The 19,061-nt window shown below is 42.1% G+C and overlaps 1 protein-coding gene across 3 annotated transcripts in view; it reads left to right on the top strand.

Moving 5' to 3' along the window:
* Positions 1-19,061, top strand: part of RFTN2 (raftlin family member 2) — a 362,340-nt gene that overhangs the window by 271,497 nt on the left and 71,782 nt on the right. For all 3 annotated transcript variants that reach the window (XM_063934130.1, XM_063934131.1, XM_063934132.1), the window contains one exon: positions 4,918-5,121. In XM_063934130.1, the coding sequence (XP_063790200.1) occupies positions 4,918-5,121 (204 nt within the window). The remainder of the gene's footprint in view (positions 1-4,917; positions 5,122-19,061) is intronic.

Genomic DNA, 19,061 nt, shown 5'->3' with positions numbered 1-19,061 from the left:
AGGAATACCTGGGACCGTATCATATGTTAACCGTCAGTCAGGCGTAGCTGGCTTGACAGGCGCTGCAAAACTGTTCTGGCTCCCCACTCTGCCCCAAGGGGGCACAGGGGCCTGTCCCTCCTAGTACCTTCCTATCTCTAGGTGCTGTTTGAACCCCCTATGTCAGTTTTCCCGCCGCCTGCGTGGAGTACAGTAGTGACCCTCCTTGCATCTCTGGCACACTGCACCCAATCACTTCTGACTTTTGAAGGTTCTTTTTTCCTTTTATTTTCATATATTGTTTATTTTGCTAATTTTATGAATGAAAATTACAAAGGTTGTGGATATTTTGCGGAAATATGTAGGTTTGTCCAGGGTGGCCTCTCAGGCACACTGTGCCCAAACTTATACTCATGTTCGTGTTTTCTGTTTTGCTTCAGATTTTCTGCTGAAATGACCCATAAAACCTACGATTTCTCTCTTTGGGGGTCATTCCGAGTTGATCGTAGCTGTGCTAAATTTAGCAAAGCTACGATCATTTACACGGACATGCGTGGGGACGCCCAGCACAGGGCTAGTCCGCCCCGCATGTCAGTCCGGCCCCCCTCACAGAAGTGCAAAGGTATTGCACAGCGGCGATGCTTTTGCACTTCAAGAGAAGCTCCCGGCCAGTGCAGCTTTAACGTGCTGGCCGGGAGCTACTCACCGCTCCTCAGCCCGCAGCGACTGCGTGTGACGTCACGCAGCCACCGCGGACAGCCCCCCCCAACTGTCCGGCCACGCCTGCGTTGGCCGGTCCGCTCCACCTAAACAGTGGCTTAACGCCGCTGTTCAGCCCCATCCCGCCTGTCTCAGAGGCGATCGCTAGGCACCGACGGCTGCCATGCACCGGCGGGCGCATGCGCAGTCCCAACACGATCGCTGCATTGCGATAAACTGCAGCAAGCGATCGGGTCGGAATGACCCCCTTTGTACGTCCTAATTTTTTTAAGAGCGTCAGAACTGAGTTAATTAGATTATAAGGATGATTTTGTAACAGGCGCCTGAGGAGTCCCAGAGGTGCGCCTGACGGAGGGTTAAGAATCAGTATGCTGCATTACACAACAAACATAAAAACATAAAAATGAATGGTTTGTGCAAATAGCAAGAAAACTTCAGAACAGTAATATCCTGAGTATTTGGAGACAATGTGGATAGGCTGTAAAATTACCAGAAAATATTGAGAACCGGTGGAAAACAGTTCTCAATATGAGTTCTTTATTTGTCACCAGTACGCTCCTCCCGGGTAGGTAGTCTGGGATGGGTTCCTGGCAATGATTAAGTTCTCCACTTTCCTCCAGTAAAACTCCAGGATGTGCTGTTCCAACAGGAGCCAACGCGTTTCAACCCTGTACTTAGGGTCTTTCTCAAGGCAGTGAATTAAAATGTCTTTACTCTATTCTTCCTTATATGTATGGTTATGTCCAATCCCTCAGTCCCATGAATCCACCTGTTATATTTAACCAATTAGAAACGTCAATCTTGGATTCCTGTAGAAAAAGACGTCCCATGTCTGACGTGGCCGTCTTCGGCCCTCCGCGACGTCACTTCCGCATTCCAGCGGAAGTACGTCATCAGCGCCGTTTCCATGGCAATCTCGATGCTTTACGCGGCTCCCTCGGCCGCGACGTCGTTGCTATGGTTTTCCTTTGTTATCCCCGTGCTGTCAGCGCAATCGTCTAGGAGACCAGGGCGCCTTCATTAGTTTATACTTCTGGCGTTTCCCGTCTCCATGTGATTGCACTCCTCTGCAAGGATTTAACCATGGTAGCCACGTCATTAGACCTTATTCCTTTAGCCCTAAAAGAACATATAAAAACATCCTATAAGTTTCAGAATATCTTTAATAAACAGTCAATACTCTGTTTTGTGCATATTAATATATATGGATAATAACAAAAAACAAAATTTCAGATAGGAGCAATTACATCTAAAAAAAAAATTTTGTTTATAAAAATGGAAACATATGGAAAAGAGTTTTTTACATCGCATGATTTTACTATAAAAACCATTTCAACTCAGTCATTGTTTAGTCCATGGGGATGTAATGTATTAAAATCATAAATATATTGCATTTAGCTAAAAGGGAGGCTAAATCCCTCTGTCTAGAATTGCCTCTCACCAAACGTAAACCTGCAAATCGCACTATATCTTTTGTGGAACTATTGTGGCACTTCTTAAAGTGGTTGGACAAAGCGTGAGTTTCCAACCCTTTGCGAATATTGCGACAATGTTCTCCAATTCTAATTTTCAATGCTCGTGATGTGCGTCCAATATAAAATAAGTGACATGTGCATTCGATAAAATAAACTACATTGTTCATATTGCATGTAATAAAATCAATAAGTTTAAAACTTTTCTCATTTATCACTATGCTGTCCAATTTTTTTGTGCCATCACTTTTAATTTCTCTACACCCCAAACATGTGCCACAACGGTGAAATCCAGTGGTGGCAATTCTCCCTTCTCGTTTTTTTGGTTTTAAAAAACTATTAACTAGTTTTTGTTTAATATTGGGGGCTTTTTTATAAATAAATATTGGGCGTTCTGGGATTTCTTTGCCAATCACTGGATCCTTTTTCAGTAGACTCCAATTTTTTTTAATGGATCTCTCTAATATACGATACTGGGAGTTGAAGCTTGTAACAAAAGCCCACTCGTAATTATTCTGTTTGGGCCTCTTATCTGTATTTATATTTAGGAGGTCCTTCCTTTCAATTCTATCAGTTTCTCGAATGGCTAGTTCCACCTTCTCTTTTTTATATCCATTGTTACTGAACCTGTTTTTTAATTCTATCGCCTGTTGTTTGTATACTGTTTCTTCCGTACAATTACGCTTTAATCGTTTCAATTGGCCATAGGGAATAGAGTCCAGCCAGTTGGTATGGTGGCAACTGTCATACTCTATATAGGACCTCGAATCAGTTTGTTTGGTGAAAGTTTTGGATTGTATTAAATTATCCTTTATAAAAATTATAATATCTAAAAAATCCACACTTGTTTCATCAATATTAAAGGTAAAATTAATATTAAGACTATTGCTATTCAGATATGTACAAAAATCATCTAGCAAATCCTTACTGCCTCTCCATATAAAAAAGACATCATCTATATATCTACGCCAGGACACCAGGTTCGCTCCGAAAGGGTTATTTGTCCAAATTGTATCTTGTTCCCATTGACCCATGAAAATATTAGCATAACTCGGAGCGAACCTGGTGCCCATGGCTGTACCCATTTTCTGGATATAAAAATCGCTATTGAATAAAAAGTAATTGTTATGAAGAATAAAATGAACGCCCTCAATAATAAAATTTTGAATCCATTCTTCTAAAGTGCTTCTTCTGAGATAAGATATTAAGGCTTTAATGCCTGCTTCGTGTTGGATTATAGAATACAATGACTTAACATCGGCAGTGATCATTATCATCCCCTCTTCCCATTGAACAGTTGTTAAGAAATTCAAAAATTCCTTAGTGTCTCTTAAATGTGACACATTTTCTAGTACTAACGGTTGTAAAAAGTGATCGATGTATTCTGATAGATTGGCCGTTACAGACTCGATACCAGATACTATGGGCCTGCCTGGAGGGTTCGAGGCGTCTTTGTGCACTTTAGGCAACAAGTATATTGTAGGTACCACTGGATGGGGATTGTAAAGAAACTTTGCCACCCTTTGTTCTAATTCTCCTGAACTCTCATATTTTTCAATAAGTACCTGTAATTCTGAAAGAATCCTTCCAGTGGGATCCGACCGAAGTTTCGAATAAGTGTCCCTATCGTTTATATGGTTCTCTACTTCTTTAATATACCAATCGGTATCCATTAAACAACCCCACCCCCCTTATCTGCCGGTTTTATAGTGATCTCTTGATTTTTACTCAGATCCTTCAAAGCGGCTCTTTCTTTAAAACTAAGATTGAATTTTAGACCTGTGGGCTTAATCCTCCTTAGGTCATCTTGTACTAAGTCACAGAAAGTGTCTATAAATTTTCCTTTAACATGTGCTGGAAAAAATATGGACTTGGGTTTAAAGGGTGTTCTTGTAATTGAGTCTATTATTTCTTGGTTACTTTCCTCCTCTCTTGAGAGGAAGAATTTCTTGAGGCATAATTTTCTCGTAAATCTGTGGATATCAACAAATGTTTCAAATTTATTTATTGTAGTGGCAGGGGCATATTTTAAGCCCTTCTCCAAAACCCTCTTCTCTGGTTCTGTTAATACATGTGAGCTTAAATTGAAAATCTTAACCCCCCTTTCGGGGATGTTATTGGGGACCTGAATTTGTGTATCACCCCCACTTTGTCCTATTATAACTTGTTCATCACGGACAATTTTCTTTGACCCACGTTTTTTCCTGGGTGGTCTTTTCCTTTGTTTCTTTTTATTATTCCCTCCCCCTCTCTTTCCTCTGTGTCCTATTCTTTATCTCCATCGTAAATTCCTCCTCCCATTCTCTAAAAAACGTACATCATCCCTATTCTCCTCCAATGTTTCATATCTATTGTTAGTACGTATGGGTGTTCTATATGCAGCACAAAGGGAAGATAAAAGAAGAGGGGGCTTCGACAGAGTAGAAGGGAGACAGAATATGAGATCTGAAAGACAGGAGAAGGTCGAGTATAGGGAAAGAATACCACAATATACATATAGAAGGAGGATGAGGAATAATGAATATAATAATCAATACACCACTGAAAGACAGAGGGAGAATAGATATGGAGGTGATAGATATAATAGAGGGAGACAAGAAATGAGCCCGAAGGATAGAAGAGCATATAGAACACCCATACCCATATAGAATACCCATAATGTAGAAAATCACTGTATTCTATAGCAGACTGGAATCTGAATTAGATTACTCATAATAAATGTGATCTGTTTTCTCTTTATTGATAGGTAAAACATTATATGCTGTATTTAATGCAGTAGATAATGAGCTAGCTTGCTGCAAATACATTGAAGGCAACCTCTTAATAAAAGTCTCTCGGAAAGGCACAACCATCAGCGCACTGGAAGCAGACTGGCTGGAACTGACCACATATTATTATAAGCAAGGATTTTCTTTAATTGATAGCTTTGTGCATTGGGACACACAGAAAGGTATGTGCTTTTGTGTTTGTATAGATTACCTACATGCAAATAAAAGCTTAATATGAGCACAATTGTTAATATTTTCCTAAACTAAATGCATATTGTTGCTATAATTATACTCAATGCAAGGAGACTACTTTGTTCGCTTCATAAACTTAATTTTTTTTTTTTAGCATTCAAAAATATGGGCAGAATAAAATTTTTATAGAAAGAACGAACAGTTTTGTAATAACAAATAAGAAATGAAAGTCTACACTATGGGGGTCATTCCAAGTTGATCGCTCGCTAGCAGTTTTTACCAGCTGTGCAAACGCATTGCCGCCGCCCACTGGGGAGTGTATTTTCGCTTTGCAGAAGTGCGAACGCTTGTGCAGCAGAGCGCCTGCAAAATCTTTTTGTGCAAATCAAGACCAGCCCTGTAGTTACTCTTCGTGTGCGTTGAGTCTAACGATGGAGGGACGGCTTTTGACATCACACACCCGCCTAGCAAACACCCGGCCACACCTGCGTTTTTCCTGCGTTTTTCCAAACACTCCCTGAAAACGGTCAGTTGCCACCCAGAAACGCCCACTTCATGTCAATCTTCCTGCGTTTGGCCATGCGACAGGAATGTTCGTTAGACTCTGTGCAAACCCACGATGCTCATTGTACCTGTACGACGCGCCTGCGCATTGCGGTGCATACGCAAGTGCAGAAATGCCGATTTTTAGCCTGATAGCTATTTTTGTGTGCGGCTTTAGGTCATATGATTTAAAAGGGATGCGGTTATATTATCCCGGCATCTGAAAATCCCACCAGTCTGCATGCCAACCAACTGGGATTATTCCCACTCGTGGGTGTCCACGACACCGATAGAGTGGGTATTGAATCTGTGGCGAGCGAAGCCAGCCACCGAACCCACAAGGGGCTTCGTTGCGCTCCCCTTCCTCCCTGACGGCCATGTAACAGCCAGGATACCGCTGTCGATATTGTGACCCAACCCATTTAAAAACATCAAGTGCACGTAAAGTCTAAGACAACAGCCTAACATATTACAAGATATAACAGGCTTTATACTATATTAGACAATTGTCCTGGCCTTCAATGGACTTGATTCCTTTAAATGCTTCAATAAATAAGGTGTTTTAATTATTGATGGAGTTTAAATTAGCCCACCTGCCTTAATCGGAACATGTCACACCCAGTCTTGCAGAAATCATTCCTATATTGGATAGTACTATGCCTATTATAGGGCAAACCACACCCTCATTTGATACCAAAAATTAGTACAGTCCTGGGTGTTTTGGCAGGTTTGGATTAGCTCTTTAATAATTGAGCAACAAGACTTAGAACCTCTCTCTTAGGGGAGAATTTACTAAGCTCCTTGGAAGTACTTCCTATACTTCCTATAGACAATACTGAAAGACGGGAATTTACTTTGAATCATGGGGGTAATTCTGAGTTGATCGCAGCAGGAATTCTGTTAGCAACTGGGCAAAACCATGTGCACTGCAGGGGAGGCAGATATAACATTTGCAGAGAGAGTTAGATTTGGGTGGGTTATTTTATTTCTGTGCAGGGTAATACTGGCTGCTTTATTTTTACACTGCAAATTAGATTGCAGATTGAACTCACCACACCCAAATCTAACTCTCTCTGCACATGTTATATCTGCCTCCCCTGCAGTGCACATGGTTTTGCCCAGTTGCTAACAGAATTTCTGCTGCGATCAACTCAGAATTACCCCCCATGTTTGCAAACAAACTCGTGAATTGTGCAAACTTGGACCAAAATACACTTTTCAAATAAATATCATCCTCTGCAGCGTGTTTAGAGAAGCATGCACAGATCTGTGAGATCTGTGCAGTGTTTCTCTCTGTAAATGTCATGAAATGGTTAAAAAGCAGAGAGAAAACAGTGTGGGGTATCCCCCACAAGCATTACCAGCCTCTGAGCTCTAAAAATACAATGGAAAAATAGCTGAGGGTTCCCCTGTATTTTAAGAACCAGCAGAAATCTCTTGGACCAGTCCTGGTTCTAGAAATATGGGGAAAAAAGACATCGGGATCCACTGTATTTTTAAAACCAGTACCATGCTCCGCTAGTAGGGAGATAATGTCTCAGCCAGAGGACACAATTATATTGGTCCCTGTGGCCATAACATTAACCCCCCCCCCTCCCCCCACTAACTAGTCAGCCCAGGTGATGGTTTCCAGGGAGAGTGGTAAACCCCCCAATAAAGGGATCCCCCTTCCAGCGCACCCAAGGCCAGTGCTGAAGCCCGGGGCTATCTCTGGCACCCCTGGGCTGTGGGGGTCTCTTGTTGATAGCTTACAAGTAGTTTGGTTTTAAAAATAATTGTCTTTTACAGGAAGAATACTGGACTTCCCCCACATACTAGTACTTGGAGAACCACAAGTACCAGCATGCAGGGCATTGAAGGGCCCACTGGTACCTATACACCACCTGTAAAATAAATATTAAAAAAACAGTATACACACACCATGAAAGTACAAGTTTAATAAACACACTCACACATACTTATTTACACTCCCTGCAGCCATTTTCTTCTTCTTCTCCTTCTCCTTCTCCTCCTTCTCCTTCTCCTTCTCCTTCTCCTTCTCCTTCTCCTTCTCCTTCTCCTTCTCCTTCTCCTTCTCCTTCTCCTTCTCCTTCTCCTTCTCCTTCTCCTTCTCCTTCTCCTTCTCCTTTTCCTTTTCCTTTTCCTTTTCCTTTTCCTTTTCCTTTTCCTTTTCCTTTTCCTTTTCCTTTTCCTTTTCCTTTTCCTTTTCCTTTTCCTTTTCCTTTTCCTTTTCCTTTTCCTTTTCCTTTTCCTTTTCCTTTTCCTTTTCCTTTTCCTTTTCCTTTTCCTTCTCCTTTTCCTTTTCCTTCTCCTTCTCCTCCTTCTTCTCTTCTTCGTTATTTATATAGCGCACGCATATTCCGCGGTGCTTTACAGAGAATATTTGTCCATTCACATCAGTCCCTGCCCCAGTGGAGCTTACAATCTAGATTCCCTATCTCATGTACACACATACACATTCACGCTAGGGCTCATTTTTGTATGGAGCCAATGAACCTACCAGTATATTTTTGGATTGTGGGAGGAAACCGGAGAACCCGGAGGAAACCCATGTAAGTACGGGGAGAATATACAAACTCTGCACAGTTAGGGCCATGGTGGGGATTGAACCCATGACCTCAGTGCTGTGAGGCAGTAATGCTAACCATTACACCATCCGTACTACTCCAGTTGTATCCACGTTAGCTGATAAAAAATTCCATACTCACCTATTTCTTGTGTAGATCAAGACCTCTTTGGTCCATGTAGGCATCCAAAATAACAAAATGTAAAATCCGAACCAACGGACTGAGGAACAATTTGTGTTAACACATACAGTTTCTTTATGCGAATGCCGGCCTCTGCGTGACTGCTGTCACTAGAAGATCTGGCAGCCAATCAGCAGCCACTTCAGTAGGAGCAGCCCACTGAGTAGCTGTGTGCAGCCAGATTATTAACCACTTAACTGGCATGGTCAGATTTCATGCAACTGCGCCGTCCCACCCGTTTTTGATGAGGAGATCCGTTCTGCATAATATAATGTTTAAATATTTTAAAAAATACTTTTTTAACTTTATTAAATTAAATAAATGTAAAAAAACAATGTTGTTAATTAACTCTCTCTGCAAATGTTATATCTGCCCCCCCCTGCAGTGCACATGGTTTTGCCCAACTGCTAAAAAATGTTCTGCTGCGATCGACTTGGAATTACCCCCACTGTGCACTGGGTATATACAGTAGAAATGCAATGGGAATAAAGTTTGAGCCACCTAATTCTTTGTTTATAAGATTTCTGTTGATAAAATATAATATTGTGGTTTAATCTTTATTGTGATTGCTGGATAATTATCATTATACAGTATTGGTGAGGCACAGTTCAGTGAGGTTTTTTAATGGTCAAAAAAACTGTAGCTTTAGTCAATACAAGCCTAATTCCTTTTATCTCTGAAGGAAAGATACAGTAATTTCAAGGATGTGGTGAGGCATCACACTAATATAATATTGACTTGTGTAGTTTAATGTGAATAAACAATGTTCAGTCCATTATGAAGCTCCTGATGCTATTTTAAACATACCATTATATATTATAAACTTCATATTCGCACATGTGCTAAACAGGCAAGGGGTAATAGGAGTAATGAAGCATGGATGATTCGATCCATGGACAGGTAGTAAGATTGAGAATATGGAAAATACAACACTATGACTTTTTTAAAAAGCTAATTCTAGTCACAAACCTGCTAAACTATGATAATATACTAACTCTACTCTAAGAAATAATTTAACTCACTAGGGACCTGATAGTGGCGTATCTATAATTGGTGCAGGTTGTGCTGTGTACAGGTGGCCCACACTGCAGTTTTCCTGGAGACTTGCACATACTGTATGCAATAGAGTCTACATAGGCAATAACAGAGTCTACTCACAACTGTGCCACAGGAGAGGAGGGGGCACATCGACTCACACGGGCCCCGTCCTCTCTTAAACCTCCCCAGGAAACTGATGCAGAGTTAGTCAGAAACGGTGCATACTTAACACTTAAAAAAGCTACATGCACAACTAGAGTATTCACTCCAATAGGCTGAGGCATATGTATCACAAGCTACTGTCCATGCAGGAGCACACCAGTAGCATATGCTCAAGGTATAAGGCAAGCATACATCACATACAGTGCATAAGGAAAGTATTTAGAGCGCTTTAGTTTATCCACATTTTGTTATGTTACAGCCTTATTCCAAAATGGAATAATTATTTTTTCCCCTCCAAATTCTACACACAATACCAAATGACAACGTAAAAAACATGTTTTTGAGATTTTTGCAAATTTGTTAAAAAATAAAAACTAAGAAATCACATGTACATAAGTATTCACAGCCTTTGCCATGAAGCTCAAAATTGAGCTAAGGTGCATCCTATTTCCACTGATCATCCTTGAGATGTTCCTACAGCTTAATTGGAGTCCACCTGTGGTAAATTCAGTTGATTAGACATGATTTGGAAAGGCACACACCTGTCTATATAAGGTGCCACACTTGACAGTGCATGTCTGAGCACAAACCAAGCATGAAGTCAAAGGAATTGTCTGTAGACCTCAGAGACAGGATTGTTTCGCGGCACAAATCTGGGGAATAGTACAGAAAAATATCTCCTGCTTTGAAGGTCCCAATGAGCACAGTGACCACCACCAGGACTCTTCCTAGAGCTGGCCTGCCGTCTAAACTGAGCAATCGAGGGAGAAGGACCCTAGTCAGGGAGGTGACCAAGAACCCGATGGTCACTCTGTCAGAGCTACAGCATTCCTCTGTGGAGAGAGGAGAACCTTCCAGAAGGACAACCATCTCTTCAGCAATCCACCAATCAGGACTGTATGGTAGAGTGGCCAGACAGAAGCCACTCCTTAGTAAAAAGCACATGGCAGCCCACCTGGAGTTTGGAAAAATGCACCTGAAGGACTCTCAGACCATGAGAAACAAAATTCTGTGGTCTGATAAGACAAAGATTGAACTCTTTGGCATGAATGCCAGGCGTCATGTTTGTCTAGTCAGGATAGAGGGAAAGATGAATGCAGGAATGTACAGAGACATCCTAGATGAAAACCTGCTCCAGAGCGCTCTTGACCTCAGACTGGGGTGACGGTTCTCCTTTCAGCAGGACAACGACCCTAAGCACACAGCCAAGATATCAAAGGAGTGGCTTTCAGACAACTCTGTGAATGTCCTTCAGTGGCCCAGCCAGAGCCCAGACTTGAATCCAATTGAACATCTCTGGAGAGATCTGAAAATGGCTGTGCACCGACACGTCCCATCCAACCTGATGGAACGTGAGAGGTGCTGCAAAGAGGAATGGGCGAAACTGCCCAAAGATAGGTGTGCCAAGCTTGTGGCATCATATTCAAAATGACTTGAGGCTGTAATTGCTGCCAAAGGTGCATCAACAAAGCATTGAGCAAAGGCTGTGAATACTTATGTACATGTGTTTTTTTTAAAAATTAATTAATTTATTTATTTTTTAACGATTTTTATTGTGACATTGTCAAAGAATCATATACCGTAATAAAAACAGAATGTCGTATAACGTATAAGTCATCTGTAAGACGCTTAAGAAAAAAATCATACAATAATAACAACAAATCAATGTCAACAATTTTAAGTTGAAAGAACAGATAGAAGCAGTAATAGAGTAAGAAAGGGTCAGGGAGTAAGGGTAAGAATGGGGAGAGGGAGAAGGGGAGGCTTAGGGCGAACACATACTATTAAGCACCAGAGTCCTCATGACATCAATCACAGAGAAGACACTAACACATCTTCCAACAATAACAAAATATAACATAAATGAAGAGTAAGACAAAGAAGGTCAATATGGGTGTATGAATTGAGCACAAGGATTAGAAGAAAAGAAAAAATATACATCAGATATCTTAAATGTACACATAGCTATTTTCTTAGATTTATATGCTATTAGTTGAGAAAGAGGAAATGAAATAACTCCACCTAGGTGGGTTGGCGCAACAAGAACCAAGTGGTGGATTCAAACACTTTCACCATTTGCATTTGAGTCGTATCAGGCAGGGTCGCAATATATGGGTCCCATTTCTTGGAAAAGCATTGAACCCCTTTCTCTAGATCAGAAAAGGGGTTCACTACGATATGCCGGCGGTCGGGCTCCCGGCGAGCAGCATACCGGCGCCGGGAGCCCGACCGCCGGCTTACCGACCAGTGTGGCTAGCGCAAATGAGCCCCTTGCAGGCTCGCTGCGCTCGCCACGCAACGGGCACGGTGGCGCGCTACGCGCGCCACACTATTTTATTCTCCCTCCAGGGGGGTCGTGGACCCCCACGAGGGAGAATAAGTGTCGGTATGCCGGCTGTCGGGCTCCCGGCGCCGGTATGCTGGTCGCCGTGAGCCCGACCGCCGGCATACTGAAGACCACCCCAGAAAAGGTATCTCTATGATCATAATAAAGTATATCAAGGAGAATAGCTTTAACATCACTAATCAAAGGTGCAGATTTATGTAGCCATTTGCGAAGAATAGTCTTTTTGGCTACTGTGACTATTAGCGTCAGGAGGGGAAGAAGGTTTGTTATATTAGATACAGTTTTCCATATGGTAAAGTTGGCAAACAATAATGGAATTGGGTGGAATGATAAATTTTGATTGAAGAACTGTTTAATAAATAGCAAAATCTTATTCCAGAATCGACAGATCTTAGGGCAAGTCCACACGTTATGAACAAAATCAGCGCATGAGGCATTGCACTTTGGACAATGACCCGTTTCCTCCAAAAACATGTGACTCCTTTCAGTTTGTGACACATAAGCCCTGTTAAGAGATTTATAATGCACATCTTGTAACATAGAGGAGCCCACAGCTGTCAATCAGTGGCGTAACTAGAAATTTTTCTCCCCCAAGCCAAAAAATTATTCGGCACCCCACCCCCCATCCTCCATAATTGGCACTAGTAAAGGGATAAATATGCGCGCGCCTAAAAAAAAATGGGCGTGGCTTCATTGAAATGGGCGTGGCTTTGCAGGAAAAGACTACCTCATACCCCAGTTTTGCAACCTGCACGCCCAGACGTTAGCCACCACAAGAAAGAAAAATAATCCTGATTCATGCCCCTTACATTATTTGTAATTTTTCCTCCTTATAGTAATGCCCAGTATACACTATGCCACATACTGCAATGGCCCTTAGACATTATGCCGCACACAATAATGCACACACCGTAATGCCCCCGACACATTATGCCACACACCGTAATGCCTGTGACACATTATGACAGGAATCGCAATGCCCGTTATACATTATGCTACACACTGCAATGCCCCTGATACATTATAGCACATACAATGTCTGTGACACATTATGACACACACCGCAATGACCCTGAGACATTATGCCACACACTGCAATGACCCTGAGACATTATACCACATGTCTGTTGCCGGCTCTGTTCTAATTCCTGCCTGGAGCCGGGAGGGAGTCAGTTCTTCTCATGAGTCATGAATCATCTCATCACAGTTACATACAGACAGAGCGTGAGCCGTGAGCCATGAGCCATTCAAAAGAACCGTCTCTTTTCGATGAGCTGAAACGTTCAGAGACGCTCATGGAAAAGAGCCGAGTTGCCCATCTCTAGGTCTGTTAAAGGAAGTGCCGGTTCGTGAGCCAATCAGAGCTCACGAACGGCACTTCCTTTATTAGACCCGCCGGAGACCCAGGAGGCACACAGGAGAGGCGCGCGCTGTGCCCTCCGTGTCCCTCCTTACAGCAGCGGAGGGAAGGAGGAGATCGCAGATTGACATGCGGACGCTCGTCCGCATGTCAATCTGCGCTAAATCAGTGGCGCCCCCGCAGCCCCTCTCCCCCAAGCCACCGCGAGGGCAGTAGTTACGCCACTGCTGTCAATATTTTGGTAATCGGAGCAATAATAACTTGATGGTCAGTGAGCTCAGGAATATCTCTGGCCCAGTTTAAATAAATAGGATCCCATAATTTGGACAGATCACTAGTCAGTAAGTGGGAGTATAAAATCCAGATCCAAACTGTGTTTGAGCGCAAATTATGGAGTAGGGAGTCAAGTTTATTTGCAGCAATGGAGGTCGGAGCAAACAAATAGAGTGGTTTAGAGGATGCGTAACGTCGTAGTTGTAAATACATATAAAATTGGGAATTTGAAAGGCAAAATTTCTCTCGTAATTGTTGGAAAGGGAGTATATGGCCTCCGGGATCAAAGACATCACAAATAGCTCTGATGCCTTTACAAGCCAAGTCAGAAAATCGCCTATTGTGTAGCGATGGTAAGAATTCTGGATTTCCCCAGAAAGGGATATAGGAAGAAGTGATGTGGTCTCGGCCTAATCTCTTATTAATTGTTATCCAAGTGGAGTAAGTATCTTTAAAGGAAGGATTATTTCTAATATGAGGAGGGATACATTTTCTGTGAAGATGTAATAAAGCTGCTGGGTCGTAGGGTGTGAATAAGGCCTCTTCAAGAGGAGTGTTCATGAAATGGTTATGATTGAGAAGCCAGTCTGTGATATAACGAAAGAACGCCACAAATGAAAATGCCTGAATGTCAGGTAGGGCCATGCCACCTAGGGCTTTTGGTTGGACCAAATGGAAATGGGAAATTTTAGTTTTTTTCGATTGCCATATAAATTTTATAAATGCTTTAGTACATACTGCAATATCAGCTTTGGACATGGCAATTGGGAGCATCTGTATGTAATAGAAGAGTTTGGGGATTACCACACTTTTAATCAGCGCAATCTTGCCTAGGAGTGACAGAGGAATACGGTCTTTAGGTCGACAGTAAGTAGGTCGAGAATGTTTTGGTCAACCACTATTGGTCGACAGTAAGTAGGTCGACAGGGTTTCTAGGTCAACAGGGTCTTTATGTCGACATGTCCTAGGTCGGCAGGTCAAACGGTCGACATGAGTTTTTCACTTTAAAAAAACAAAACTTTTTCATACTTTATGATCCACGTGCATTATAATTGGTAACGGTAACCTGTGCCGAATGCAGCGGTAGCGGAGCGAGGCACCTTGCCCGAAGCATGGCGAGTGAAGTGAGCCATGCGAGGGGACACACTAATTAAGGTTCCCCGTCACTGTATGGAGAAAACGACACCTAAATAGCAAAAAATCATGTCGACCTTTTGACCTGTCGACCTAGACCATGTCGACTTAGCATCCCTGTCGACCTACTTACTGTCGACCAATAGTGGTCAACCCAAACATTGTCGACCTACTTACTGTCGACCTTACATACCACACCCGTGACAAAGGTAGGTGCATCCAATTTTGTAGTTACAGTAGGTTAAAATGGATCGAATAGTTGGAAAAAAATGTAGGTCATATAGAAGGTGAATCTTAGCGGGAATATGTATTCCTAGGAATTTCAGGATTTGTGGGACATACGAATTTGTGATAACGCAGGCAATGAAAGAAGGGCAGAGCAAGACTGAATCAGCAATAGGATTTTGGATTTCTGGATATTAACACTGTATCCTGCAAACAAACGGAATAACGCGATAATCTCCATTGTAGCGGGGATGGACACAGCTGGGTTGGAAATAAATAGCATCATCTCATCTGCAAAAAGCGATAATTTTAATTTTGAGGATCCCAGCTTAATACCAGTGTATGTAGAGAGATTACGTAGTGCTCTAAAGTCAGCACAAATAACTAAACCACCTACTGGCTGAGGGGTTTCACTCCCTCATGACAATGAACAATTCTAAACAACTTAACAATAGAATAACGACACGGACACATGTATTTTGGCAGAAAGTTGTTAGCTATTTATTATTAATCTAAATAACTAGAGAAAACCTGTAATAAAATGAAATTAATATGAATATTAATAAAAAGAGTATGGTGGCCAGAAAAAAGAACGGCTGAAATCCAAACACAAAAAACCCCAAGCTAATTAAATCTAAACCACTCCAAATCCCGAAACATAGGTATCCACTCAACCTTCATCTTGACTACCCACCCTGAAGGGTGATGACGCTGCCCCCTGAAGGGTGGTCCAGCAGATATAACAGTCAACGAAGGAGTGTGCACCTAAACAGCACCAAACCGACTAAAAAACTGTGACTAACAACTCTAACATGAGAACCTGCCGCTCTTTTCCGCCAACAGCGAAAGGCTCTTCTTAAAGAGGCTTTTCACCGCCACCATACCCACAACCCAAATGATCCAAAACAGAAAACAGATCCTCCAGGAAAAACACCAATCCTTCCTGCGACAAGTGCACACCATCGGCCCGAAAAAGGTAATCATAACTATACCTGATCCTATCATGGCGAACCACCGCACCACCGTTAGCCAGAACCCACTTCGCCACTGCCGAATTCACCTTTTTTCTGGCCTCATCAATAGGGCGACCATCCGGCACTCCCCGCCAACACAATCTTGGCACTATGAAAGAAAAAACCAATGTACAGTGAGGCCAAGCCACGGCAATACTAGCCAAATCCTTTATCATAGAACATCTCAAATCTAGTGATGTCCTCTTACCCAAATCATTACCACCTAGGTGCACCAACAAAACTCCAGGGACACCATGCACCCGAGCCTGACCCAATAGCCTACTTTTAAGGTCTTGCCACAACATTCCGCGCCAGCCAAGCCAGCGAATACCACGAGCCCGTGGAAAAAACTGCGCCCCCATAGAAGCCAAAAACCTGGCCGCCCAGTACACGTAGGAGTGACCAACTACCCACACTGTAAAACCATCCTCCTCCCAACCTAAAATTAAGGAAATGAAATAAAAGTAAGTTAGTAAATTAGGCCAAAATGAATGCAAACTTGCAATACCCTGAAGGATCTGCCAAAAAGAAAAAAATTATTTTTGAATACCACGGCCTGGCCGTGCCAACAAGCTTCAAGCCAATCAAAGTGAACATAAAGACACAATGGGAAAGGAATAAAATTAAATGAAAAAGAAAAATGGGGGAAGCCTTAAAACTCCAAAAGGAAATGGGGAGGGGGGGGGGGGGACACAGAGAAAACTCAGCTGGAGGTGAAACTTAAAAAACCTGCTGAGGGACTTTTAATTGGAGTCCAATTAGCCGAATTAAAATAGAATAAACCGAACTCAGTCCGTCAGGTCAGGCAAAAAAGTGAAAAATAACTCCAGACCCCCACTGCCAGCAGCGGCGAGTAGCTAATCCCTGAGTAGGATGAACAGGGGATAACACACGAACATACTGGACGTTAACGTACTTAACAATTGAACAATCAAATCGCAAACATTTGCAATACCAAAAACCTATAACACAGGGCAAATATAACGCTTGTAGCTGGAAGACTTCCAACGGCCCAACTATTGGATCTCCCTGACAGAAAAACCGGCTGACGCGGCCGACGTAGCCGCTCCGATCCGAAACGAATGCGTACCGAAAGCTGCGGGTGAAAGGCCGATGCTGGACAGACAACGACTCAACATCCACCGAAACTGGTATCTCGTGACAATGTCTATAATATTTGTCCTATTAAAAACACGTTAAAGGTTAAAGAACACAGTACGCAATTGGCGCAAAAAGTACCGCAAGGGTACGCCCTTAACTATACCTTAAGGAATGTACTTATACTGTAAACATTTGTGCAGTGACAATGTGTAGATGTAATGCAGTGTAACCTTGTTAGCTTAAAAGCTGTATGAGCGACTATGACGCTCTGAGAACCAATTATGCATTTATAATAATCAATCAAATACCGGTCTAAGGTTCTAACGCCTTTAGTGAGAGAATGAACGTTCAAAAAGAATAATACAATACAAGCTATACACTACCAAAATAACATAGAATATCTAACCAAGTTACTACACATAAAATACAATAAAGACACAATTACTTTTAAAAGGGGAAGGAGAGAGAGAATGGCTTATAACATTAAATAAGAGACAATATGGTTGCAGATAAACCTACACATGTGAGAGACAATCGCTGCGCAGTTAGTCAATGCTGAATACCGCATGGGATAGAAGCTAGACTCCATTTTGGGAAAACTCCCATGATTCCAAAGACTGCAACACATGGTTGAAAGGGGGAGGGGAAAGCACCCAGCAGCAGCCATTTCTTACAAACCAACTAATCTTATTCCACATTCCAATCCAACTTCCTAGAACCATCTTATTCAATTTCACATTCCAAACAAACTCAGTATCTCAATAACCAGAGCATATGGTATGCTGGCTATGCTATATGAATTATCACAAGACCAGATCACAATGTAACCACACATATCAGCCTGCCATTGCTACAAAACCCATATTCACAAGTAACTGCATGGCGGTATTCATGATTGACAAGATATATTATAACAAACCAGCACAATCTATTTTAAATCACCATAGGCAAACAAATACCACAAATGCTATGCTACAGGTTGTCTAATGTCCCAGCTACCATCACAGATTCCCAGATCTATCACACAAACAAGTTACAATATCCTATTTAAACCAGCACCATTGACCTTAAAGCCATCTGTCTATATTTCCTTATCTAGCCATGTGAATTCAATACTTAGCCTTTCGCTTGGAGGTCAGTCCTGGGGATGAAGCAGCCATGCTGCTGGGTGCCAGGTAGCTGTGTGAGTGAGTGAGCCCTGTGATTTCCAGTGGATAATATCATACATGCATTCCAGCTGTGGGGGTGTGTCAACCACAGGAAATGTGTCTTTCACAGTATGTGGGCTGTCTTGTATCAGTGAGCTGAGCATGTGAGCTTGGTTATGCAAAATGTTGGGTGATGACTAACACATTCCTGTCTTGTGGAAAGCTATTGTTTGGCGAATACAAAACAAAACCCTGTCTCTGGGTTTTGTTCGATATTCATGATGTCCACTTTCAGTTGAGACAATGACATCTCAGCAATCATTCTTCTGGAGACAAACCCTAAGCCCATTTGTAAACACAGGTGTTGGCCCTCCTCATTGAGTCTCAAAGCTCAGTGTAATTAAAGGCTATTGTACTCCGTCTGCGGGAAAGATACTGATTTGGAATACAATTAATCTTCAATTACTATTCCTGTGCTTAACTATGCATAAGAACACGTGAAGCCCTCCCAACATGCAAACTATTGTTTGGGGAATCTCTAAGGTCAAAGAGCCATTTGAGACCCACTGATACCTGCTGGACTCAGGGGAATATTAACTAATAAAATCCATTATTTTGATTAAATATGTAGCGTGCACACGCATGAAGTGCATATATGGCAACGTGCAGCGTGATATTTTTCTGACTTTGACAGTCCACCCTTTGGCAGTCACCAATAACTGCCACTTCCTAAAACAGTTCAAAAAGAGAAAAATATATGTCATATGTAAATACATTTCTATGATTGGGTAAGGGAGGAGAGAAGAAGGTGGGAAAAAGGTATGACCTAGTGAGATAGC

The sequence above is a fragment of the Pseudophryne corroboree genome, chromosome 7, assembly GCF_028390025.1.
Source record: "Pseudophryne corroboree isolate aPseCor3 chromosome 7, aPseCor3.hap2, whole genome shotgun sequence".
Taxonomy (NCBI): Eukaryota; Metazoa; Chordata; class Amphibia; order Anura; family Myobatrachidae; genus Pseudophryne; species Pseudophryne corroboree.
The sequence above is the reverse complement of the archived record's forward strand: the minus strand, read 5'-3'. Positions and strand labels throughout refer to the sequence as shown.